At 24.1% G+C, this 11,680-nt stretch overlaps 1 protein-coding gene across 1 annotated transcript; it reads right to left on the bottom strand.

The window, feature by feature from the left end:
* Positions 1-7,261: 7,261 nt before the first annotated feature.
* Positions 7,262-10,286, bottom strand: LOC106320655. Its single transcript, XM_013759025.1, has 4 exons — positions 10,276-10,286; positions 10,152-10,195; positions 7,747-8,130; positions 7,262-7,670 (listed from the first exon to the last, which is right to left on the bottom strand). Exons 3-4 carry the CDS (start codon positions 8,117-8,119, stop codon positions 7,411-7,413), a joined length of 633 nt encoding a protein of 210 aa, XP_013614479.1. The 5' UTR covers positions 8,120-8,130; positions 10,152-10,195; positions 10,276-10,286; the 3' UTR covers positions 7,262-7,410.
* Between the last annotated feature and the right edge of the window lie 1,394 nt (positions 10,287-11,680).

Here is an 11,680-nt window from a genome sequence, read left to right as displayed (position 1 = left end):
AACATCTTACCACTTTCTTGGGCGAGCGGTGTTGAATCTGCTTGATGCATAAATGTCTCCAGACCCGCAAGGTATTCTTTCGTCACTCTCCCGTTAGCATCTCTATGCATATACATCCACTTCCGTAACTCGTAAATAGTCCCGGAGCCAGCCATTTTTTTTCTTTCACGTTTTTTTGTTGTTGGTGTGTTTAAAATGATGTTCAGACATCCATATTTATAGGAAATTTCGAATCTGGTAGTTGTAATTTTCCTATGAATTTACGACGAAAATTAATTAGGTGGCAAAAAAAAAAGTGTAACACCTACAAAGTTGGTGGATTCAAAATTTCCTCGCTAAATACACGTAAACTATTTCCTCGTAAATAACACGCAAAGTTTATGTCGTATTTACGAAGAAATAGTTTTTCCTCGTAAAATACTCGTTAAATTACATCCACTTTACGACGAAACACTTTTGTCGTTACGTTACGAAGAAATAACGATGACTTTAGTTTTCCACGTAAGTTCCTCGTAAAATCGACGTAAATTTACGAGGATTGTTTTTCCTCGTTAAATTTCCTCGCTAAGCATGTGTTTTCTTGTAGTGTTACTTACCAGTTACATTGCAGTCCTTTTTCAGTCTTCCTCTTGCAAATTTGTGAATTTGATCAGATGAAAAATGGGTAATGGTTACTGCTTTGATCGAAGATATGTTGGTTATGCCATAAAACTATCATATACTTATGATTGAATGTTCCTTTTGATGTGTGTTTCATAGAGTTTTTTTAACATTACTTTCGTTATATATTTCCAAGATCTCTAAATTTAACAATTTTGTCCCAACTATTAAATAAGTTGGCGTTCAAATTTTCAAACTCCAAATAGGAAGAAACGCTTAGAGCTTATTAAACAAAAGTTTCATAGAATATCGAAAACAATAGGAAGAACAACAAGATTATGTTATTTATTTACTTAAAGCCTTCATAATCTTCATGGTAATTTTGAATAATGCCAAGTTGTAGTTGATTTTGTGCTACACCATGTATGTAATTATTTTAATACATAATATACCCAATTACTGTATATAGAGATTTTAGTTCAATTTGACACAAGTAAATCAATGCATAAAGAATATAATATATACATGCAATACTGATTATAGATTATTTAAATGATAGTTGAAAGTTGTCTGAATAAAATAATTCTTCAACCAATATCCTTAGCATGGTTTCTCTTGGTATCATGTTAGTCACTCTAAATGAATTTTTTTGAATAAAAAAATAGACAAATTAAGAGGAATTGAAAATTTATGAAAACCCACAACGATAAAACAATTTATAAATAAAACTAAATGTTTTTTAAATCTACATAAATAAAATAATTAAAATTTAGTGAAATAGATAACATAACCAAAAATACTAATAAAAATATATACATAAAAATAAGCTAAAGTGAAAAATAATTAAATCCAACAACTTATTGCTTATTTTACATTTCATTAAAGAAAGGTCACCAAATTTTTTAAAAGAGTGAATTTAAATGTTTCGATCATTAAACTCTCTCTAGCTGAAGAAAGCTTACAAAATATTGAGGGAAACCACGAAAAACACATAATCCGAATATAGATTTCAAGAAATAATCTTAAAATTACAAAATATAACATAAAATGAAAAAGTAAAAAAGAAACTTATTTTCAATGATATAACCAAAAGATTAAGGTTATTTGTTCAAATAAATGTGATTTTTAAAAAAGTTACATCACGATAATACAAAGCATAAGAAGTATATATTTGCTAAAAATACAAAACTAGAGAGGTAATACAAAACAACATAACAAATAACATATAAACACATAAGTAAAACATATGCGCTAAAAATATAAAAGAGAATGATACCACCAAAATAAATATAACATAGTTTCATTAAAACAATCTCAACAGTTGAATTATGAAGTTTGGTTAATCGTGACGAGATAGAATTCAAATATCATTTTAAATCGAAAAGGATGGTCAAGAATGTTGAATCACATAAAATATATAATCGAACACTTTCAAATAAAATCTTAAGTAAATAAAATACTCAAATTTTTTGCGGGTAGTGCGACTAATAATGAAAACCTTTTAAATTATTAAAATATGTTAGCCCATCATTCGTATCCAATTCAAACTATTTTCCAAATCAAATTCACCAGTATTGTGTACTATCAATCATTTCCGGAAGCATACAAAATAACTCATATCACAAAGTCTGTTTGGTTCAAATGTGGGAACGAAAGCGAAACACGATCTATACATATTTAAATGGCTTATCTTGGTTGTCTTATATTGTTTTTTTTGTTTTTTTGTTCTAAGAGAAAAACACCTCAGTTACATTATCGTTTGACATAACAACTACAATATAAATAAAAACCACAACACAAAATTTGTTATATTATGGTGATAACGTTTTTAATCAACAACAAATTTTGAGATGAAAATAGGATTATGATCATTGTTCAAAATTGATTATATATATCTTACATATATTATATAAATGGTGTATTTACATCAAAACAGACTTTGGATTGGAACAAAAATTTGAAAAGGTAAAATTTTCAAATATCTGTGAAAGTAAGATGAATAATATTTAGATAATGGGTTCTATTAGTTGGGTTATAAATGCAGAAATTTTGTTGTAAGAAATCATTCTGTATTTTTTAGTGACATAATTGTAAGTTATTTGATCTGGAAAATAATATAATTTTAAACAGCTGATTGAGAAAATAAACATAAATATATATAGGGTTGTAAATATAGGGGGGGGGGGATTAGAGACTAATCAGAAACAAACGTTATAAATAGTTTTAAGTGAAATGAAACATGTCTACAATTCAACCAATTAAATACCATAACTAAAATTTAATTATTTTTTATTCATTCTGCTCTTCATCTTAAAGAAAATTTCCAATAAAAAAATGGATACTAAAAATTTTGAATTGTGTAAGACCAAAGCAATGAATGATTTAAAATTATTTTATATTTGTCTATAGCTATTTATCTTTTTATAATATTTTAAAACTTATATACTAAAATAAACATACTAAATATATAATCAAAATAATTTCATATTAAACTAGGGTAAATTAAAATTTAAATAAAAAACTCGGGCGTAGCCCGAGCTGATCCTAGTAAATTATTAAAAAAGTGTATATACTGCAAAATGTTTTTCACAGTATATGACGTTCATTTGTTATGTACATCCCTTGAATATAGCAATTTAAATATGACATTTAAGCCATAAATGATTTTATTGAATAAGTTTAAAAATAAAAATAAAAAATTTAGTGAAAGACCAAATATCCCTTTGGACGAAATTAAATAGTACAAAAGTAATATTATAAGGTATTCTTAGGAAATTCAATCATGTTTTAGTAAGATAGATATTATGTAGATAAGAAAACTAACGAGACTGTAGCCGTGGACATATTATCCAATATCTGAAAAACAAATTAAAACAGAACCAAAAAACCGGAACTAAAACTGGATAAAAATATACAATAATCTGAATGGTTTCTACTTTTCTAAACCCAAAGAGCTAAAACCAAACTGAAAATCAACATAATAGTATTAATTTATATTTATAATATAAATTTTAATAAAAATATCCAAAACCCCAAATTACATGAATTATCTGGTTTTTATTTTTATTTCTGGTTTAACTCAGTTTTTTTTGGAGATTTTGGAACTTTTTGGCTTTAGACCCAAATAAACACACTCAAATAAACCCAAACTATTTCTAATTCCGTTCACTTTGGGTTTTATGAAAAAATAAAAACCCAACTCGAACTTAACATCACCCGAATCGATCTGATTCGAAAAGTTATGATTCATAAATGGGTCTTAACATCCCAGTCCCAATAACTTGAAAATTGAATTAACCTAACTGACATGAACCTAAATTTTGAATGTCCATCACTATGAGATGTTAAAATAAATTATTCTCAGTTAAATATCATAAACTCAAATATTAAAATTCAGATCAGAAAAATTAGTAACTTTTAAATCGAAAATTTAACTAAAATGTTATCCCGCGCTTTCAAATCGCGGGTCAATATCTAGTCTAATCTATTAAAACTGAAGTACATTTCTTATTTAACCCTAACTTTTCCTAAATAATTACCACTAATGCCATTGACATATTTAATCTCCAGCTATTATTTAGGAACAATATGTGTACCCTGTTAATTAGCCTAACAACTAACATCTAATATATTAAAACAGAAGTCATGACTTCTTTTCATGTGTGATTTTTTTAGTTTGGACCATTCCTAGAAAATATCATATTTTACATAAGTTCATTATTATATCTTTTAATATCTTTATCTTTTTCATTTGAAATACAAATGAATATATTTAAAATGTTCTAATAAAATCTTTTTAATCTTCTTAGAATCTTTTTAAATTTACTTTCAAAATTAGTTAGTTTTAATTTAAATTATCATAAAATATAATTAGAAATTAAAATTGAATATAGTTTTCGTTTATAAATGAAGATTTAAATAAAATGAAATTAATTAATTTCAAAAATACATTTACTAATAATTTTTAAAGATTTTGGTAGAAATAAATATTTATTTATATTTTAATTTTTTCAAATTTGTTTTCTAATAAAATAAAAATCATGATTTTTTTATGAGTGATAATTTTATTTGGACCATCATTTAAATTTTCTATTAAATGTATATCACTAATGATAATATATTAATATTTTTAACTACTTTAACCATAACATCTTTTATATCTTTTAATTTTTTAAAAAAAATTTAAAATTCTAACAAACCTCTTGAAAAAGATTATAATAAGATCTTAATTGTCATAAATTGAATATAAATATTTTCAACTAATTTTGTAATTAGTTATGAAATGTTACTAAAAGAATAAAATTATATCCTATTTTATCAATTTTATAATAATATCTATCATTTTAAAATAAAAACGTTCTATTGAAAATTTTAAATTGATAAGTTAACATATTTTATTTTCATAAATATAAAATATTTATGCTAAAAATATAATATGTTGGTAAAACAGGTTAATATTAGTAAACTATATAACACATGTATAAAAATTTATCTTATCTTAAACTTTTTAATATACAGTAATTTATTATATAAAATTAATAAACATTAAAAAATTACTAAAAATCTAGCGATTTGAATTACGAATCATGATTATAATAAATTAAATAAAAAATTGTTTTCATATATGTTGTTCATGCATTAAAAATTTTAGTTTAGTAATCAAACGCAAATTCAATATGACAAATATATAATAATCAACATATATATGTGATGATTTTAATTTACAGCATGAAAACTATAAAATTATTATATTTGGCATAATTATACAAACATTTAAATATGTGAGTAATATTAAAAATATATAATAATTATGTAAAACAAATATATATATATATATATATATATGTGAAAAAATATATATATATATATGTGAAAATATATATCTGCACGGTTGTGTGGGTGAAAATCTAGTTTAGTTATTAAAGGCAACGTTGATTGAAAGCATATATTCTCATTTATAGTATTTATTTTTGAAAGTGAATCTTTGTTTAACACCTAACAATAGCTATCTCACGTATATACCAAAACAAATCGGTTAAAATTTATTTGACACAAACAACTCTATTTTTTTTACAAAAAAAATCGATATTTCGACTATTTCACATTTGGACAATGAAACCATCTATATCACTTTTTTTCATTTATATCACTTACGTAGACCTGTTTATAGTTAAAATGGTTTAATCCGGTTTAATAAAATATTTATCAATTTTGATCTAATCTTAAACCAATTTGATATATGCAAAACATATATCATACAGATTATAAATTATAACTTTGTAAGACTTTTTGAATTCGGTCTACAACAGTTACATAGTTTGTGAGTCTTCTTTGCGGAGATAAGTTATTATATGTTAGTAGATTAAGTAAACAAATATCAAGGATTGGTTTGATACCAGATTGCAAAAAATACACACAATTTATAGATATTTGTGTGGTTATAAAGATATTAATAATATATCAAGAAGTTAATATATGTTATTTAATTAGTTTGAGTCTTACATTCTGGCTATATGTTTTACTGTTGGTTTTCTATAAAAGATAGATATATACGGCTTTGGTAACAACGATTTGGATATTATGTTATTATTTCTCATCAAAAAATTCAGTATTATTTACATTCCATATTTAAGTATGTGCTACTAACAGTTAGAATATTTATAGGATATCCGGAATGTTATTTATAAAATTAGTTACCATCCATATAAAATTATTTATAAAAATAATATTAGGTAATAAAATAAAAATATTATATATAAAATTAGTTACCATCCATATAAAATTATTTATAAAAATAATATTAGGTAATAAAATAAAAATATTATATATAAAATTAGTTACCATCCATATAAAATTATTTATAAAAATAATATTAGGTAATAAAATAAAAATATTATATATAAAATTAGTTACCATCCATATAAAATTATTTATAAAAATAATATTAGGTAATAAAATAAAAATATTATATATAAAATTAGTTACCATCCATATAAAATTATTTATAAAAATAATATTAGGTAATAAAATAAAAATATTATTTATAAAATTAGTTACCATCCATATAAAATTATTTATAAAAATAATATTAGGTAATAAAATAAAAATATTATATATAAAATTAGTTACCATCCATATAGGGAAAATTTTAATAGTTGAGTATTTGAATAAAATGTGCACATCATTTTATTTAATACCTAAATCTCATCTAAACAAAATAATTTTTTTATATATATTTTCTATCTATCTTAATAAAACAAAATTACATTTTATTCGACATAAAATATTTTATTTTGAAAATAAATTTATTAATATACATAAATATAATAATTGGTGTTTTTATATATAAAATAAATATATATAAATGGTTACTGTAATTAAACATTTTTAATTGACGAATATGTTATACAAAATATTATTTTATCGGTTTTATATGAGAAACCAACAAATTATAGTTAATTAAAAACCATTGATCTGTCATAAATATTATATATTACAAATCGAATAAACATCCATACAGACACATATTTATGTTGTAAAAAAATTAATACATCTATCATATTAAAACAAACACCCGTGCGGATGCACGGGTTAAGCTCTAGTTAAACTTAAATAAGGAGTACAACATAGAAAAGGAGTACAAAAGGGGTCTAGCCCTCATAAAACATAGAAAAAATAACAGCTGCTTAATTAAACTGATTATTGATGTCATAAACATTAAAATTTAAGAAAAAGATTATAAAACATAGTATTCCATGGTAAAAGGGGCTCCTCCATAAACCATAGCATACGATCATTGCATCCTATCACTCATGCAAAAGGATTTTGTCCATAAACCACAGAATTCCATCGTAAAATTGTGCATGGTGCATTAAGAAGTCGCGGGTCAGCCACATCGTTTACTGCTAACATAAATGCTATACCAGTACCAAGTGTAAATTGCTGAATGAGATGTAGATAATCCTTGTCCCCGGCGAGAATCAAGATATGCTTCTCCTTTCCATGGGCTCTCAAGATTATGTCCTTGATTATTTCCATATCCGCGATATCAGTATTTCTCATTACTTTTACTGAAAAAAAGAAAATAATAACACAATTAAAAACTAAAAAAGAAAACTAAAAAATACTAAATTGGATTTTTTCTACCTTCGTTGCTGTCGTCATCTTCTACGATGAAATCATAACAGTTAGGTGATTTTGGATCACCTTCACACAACATGTTTCTTCTACTGAGTCGGCGATATTCGATATCAGGAGGAAAGAAAAGGTTTTTGGAGCCAGTTGCGACTAATTCACCCAACTGAAATCTTGGGTTTATTCTCTTCAATGACATCTCGATGAAACCTCTAAGGTTAGTAATCTGGTAGGGGGAAGGAGGTAGCTTCGCGTTATCTTGGTCCCACACAGTATTGACCACAATGGGACTATGGTCAGTGGTAGATCCCTCGGAGCTGGAACCCTTGGAGCTGGAACCCTTGGAGCTAGAACCCTTAGAAGAAGTTGCTTTTTTCGAAAACATTATATTTGATTCTGTAAATCAAAGACATAATAGAGACTCACGCTAAAGCAGGAGACAGAGAATCGGAGATAGGCGTACACGAGAACTATAATCTCACTTGTATTATACCCGTACGCATGAAAAGAAGATGATTAGTTTGTTATGTTAAGATAGTATGTTTTTAAAACAATTAAAATAGTATGTTTTGTAACAAAACTTAATTGGTAGACTGACTTATGTTTTGTTAATGTGCAATGTATATCCTTTTGCTTTTCATTTATTTTTTGTTTTATTATTTTAAATTATTGTTATTTCTTAAATGATGTGGCAAAACTTAATTGGTAGATTTACTTATGTTTTGATTAATCACAATTTTGGAATGACGCAACCGTAAATTGGTTATGTAATTCTACATTTCTTTTTGGGAAATTTGTAACGCAACACTTATTACTCCATCTCGTAATTATATATTCATAGACTAACTTGTTGGCAAATTTGTGACCACCGGTTGCAGCCGGTGTGCTTATATTCATGTTGTAATTATTTTAAAGGCCGGAGGAATTAGATAGAAGAAGAAACTTAATGGATCAACATTTGTCATTCATTATTATCTAAATATATTGCGTTAGTTATTAAATTAAAATTGTGTATAGGAATAAGATTTATAACTAATACAAGCTACATATAAGCTTGACTTAAGTCACATGGATGAAATTCAAAATAGAAAATGAGATTACCAAATATGTCAAATAAATCCTTGGTAAACTTCTTTATTATGACAAAAACACACCAAACACTTAGACATATTTTTCTATAAAGAGCATAAAAACTCAGAAAGTGGCCTAGAAGTAAATAGCTCTGATTAGTAAACATCGATTAATTGTTGAATCGTGAAAAAAATACTTAAGTTGTAGAAAAAAATTAATTAAGTTAAATTTTTTTTAAAAAAAATTGCAGAATACCGGGATACATATTATACTAGTTAAAATATTTATATGATATTTACTTTATTATAAGAAAAATACCAATAATAACTAATTATTACAAAACATAAAAATAATTAAAATTTATTAAAAATACTTTACTTCTTATTATAAATATTAGATTATATTTCACGGCTTTTAGGATCAGATCACCTCTTAAGCAATCTAGGATTTTAATTTTGATTGTAACCAAACCTTCATTATTCAGTTAACAATATTTACAACTTTAGCAAAAAAAAATGTATGTGAAAAGTACACAGAGAGGGTATAGAAGTTTGCAAATTAAACTCATACCTATGAATAAGTATTATAAAACAACATAAAACACTAACCCATGATATGAATATGATCATTGTATCAAGAGATCCTACTGTATAGTAATTTAGAACTATGGAGTTTTAGTAAGTTAACAAAAAATTGCAAAAAGAAAGTTTTAATTATATAACAGAAGTGTGGTGGTTGTTTTATTTTTGTATTATTTTTAATACATATAGATATACAATATTTCAGTGTTTAAAAATATTAATAAGTTTTTTGTATTATTTTTAGTATTATTTATATACTATATTTTTACAAAAAAGTAAGTTTTAACATAATATTATTCAGCATAAATTTCAACTTATATCTACATCTTTTTTTATATAATTCGCTAAATAAATTAATTATGTACCATAATTATTTGTATTATTTTAATAATTTTAGGTATAAGAGACAAACTAAAGAAATAAAAATAAAATAATTAAACATAATATTAAAATACATGCATTTGTTATAGTACATATAAGAACAAAAATATATTTACTATTTCATTTTAATATAATTAATTATAAAACATTATTTTAATTTATATATAAGCAAATAAAACAAGGAATATCTATAACATGCATAAATTAATTAAACATATATATTATACATATCAAATTAAACAGTTGATTAAAGCACATGCACATGTTATAGTACATGAAAATAAGAAGTTGATTTTTACTTAGTGTTATTGAATATAAATATTAACTTATTTCTAAAAGATCAAAAGTTTCATAAATTACTGAAGAAAGAAAATAAGAACGTACCTCCTTTTTTGAATTGTGTAGATGATTCAGATGTATGAGATAATCTGAAGAATATAAAAAGTTAATTAAACATAATATAAAAACACATTTTACAGTTATATATTAACTAAAGTAAAACACTTACCAAGTAGAGAGAAATTTTGGTTTGTGAAATGATGAAATGAAGATAGTTGTATTTATAGGCAAATGGAAGGTTGAAATGAAGAGTACTCTATTTTTACTGTTTTTTCCCTTATTTATATAAATGAGGTAGAAACATTTTTTACTCGTGGTTGAAACTAGAGTAAATAGACAGAAATCATTTTTCACTTACTTCATTTTACTCCTGCTATAGTCATACTCCGAATCCCCTATGTTAAAAAGGACAAATAGCTGCAGGTTTGTAGGGTTTAATACACGTACAATAATTCCTCACAAAGTATAAAATAATATTAAAATTTTGTATATAAATTGCTGTTTGGACGTGTAATAATTCATCAGTTACAAAAAGGACATGTAATAATTTAGAAAAAAAAAGTATTGCATGCTATGAAGTACGAACTCATCCGCGCAATTATTTAATTTGAATCATACCACTTGGAAAACTTGTCAGATGCCATGGTAGTCTTTTACTAGTAATTAAACCAGTTTTTTTTTTTTTGAACTGAAAAATCAGTTTTTTTTTAAACTGTTTTTCGTAATTAAACCAGTTATATCAATCTAAACCAGATAATTAGATTTTAAATGTAAGTGAAAAACCTGAATTACAACTTATTGATCAGGATTGGGACTCTTGACAGAGAGAGACAAATACAGTTCGTTCCTTCTCTTGGAAGAGCCAACAAGATAATCTACGTTAAAATAGAATCACTTCTTTTTTTTATCTACTACACAAAAGTCACAGTAGATCCATTTTGTTAGTTACATAATAATATGACATAATATTCAATAAAAAATTAGTAACAAATTAGTTCTAGCTATAGACTAAAATTTTAGTTTTAGTTATAACAAAATCTGTTAAAAAAGAATCTAAGAAATTTTTTAATCTTTTAAAAAATTTAATTAAATAAAGCATTAAATAATTTCGTAATCAATAATCTATTATTATTTTAAATTCATATTAGTTAATTTTTATTATAAAGAAAAAAAATAGAAAAATATATGCTGTTTTTATAAAATTTGTTAGTCTCTATTATATCAAAATAAAAGTATTATATAAACTAAATATGACAAAATTATATTAAAAATTTGATAAATTAACCTACTTATTTCTGAAAATATTTTCATTTAATTAAATTATTATCTACCATTAAAACAGGTTAAAATTTGTTAACTATGTAATATTCTTATACAAAAATATAGTAATTAAAATATGTTAAACTTTTACAATATATATTTTCAGAAATCATATTTAAAAATGATTTTTTTATTTGATTATTTAAGATCATAAATTATTGTACCAAATTCGAAAAAATTATAACAATTAATAAATTTAAAATATATAAAATAAATCAATATATTATAAAAACATAATAAAAAATTACGGAGTT

The sequence above is a fragment of the Brassica oleracea genome, unplaced genomic scaffold (assembly GCF_000695525.1).
Source record: "Brassica oleracea var. oleracea cultivar TO1000 unplaced genomic scaffold, BOL UnpScaffold01000, whole genome shotgun sequence".
In the NCBI taxonomy this organism is placed as follows: domain Eukaryota; kingdom Viridiplantae; phylum Streptophyta; class Magnoliopsida; order Brassicales; family Brassicaceae; genus Brassica; species Brassica oleracea.
This window is presented reverse-complemented; position numbering and strand designations above follow the sequence as displayed.

Coding starts and splice junctions, on each gene's coding strand:
- LOC106320655 (XM_013759025.1), bottom strand. CDS start 8,119: ATGTTTTCGAAAAAAGCAACTTCTTCTAAGGGTTCTAGCTCCAAGGGT. Junction 7,671..7,746: donor AGATGACGACAGCAACGAAG/GTAGAAAAAATC, acceptor TCTTTTTTTCAG/TAAAAGTAATGAGAAATACT.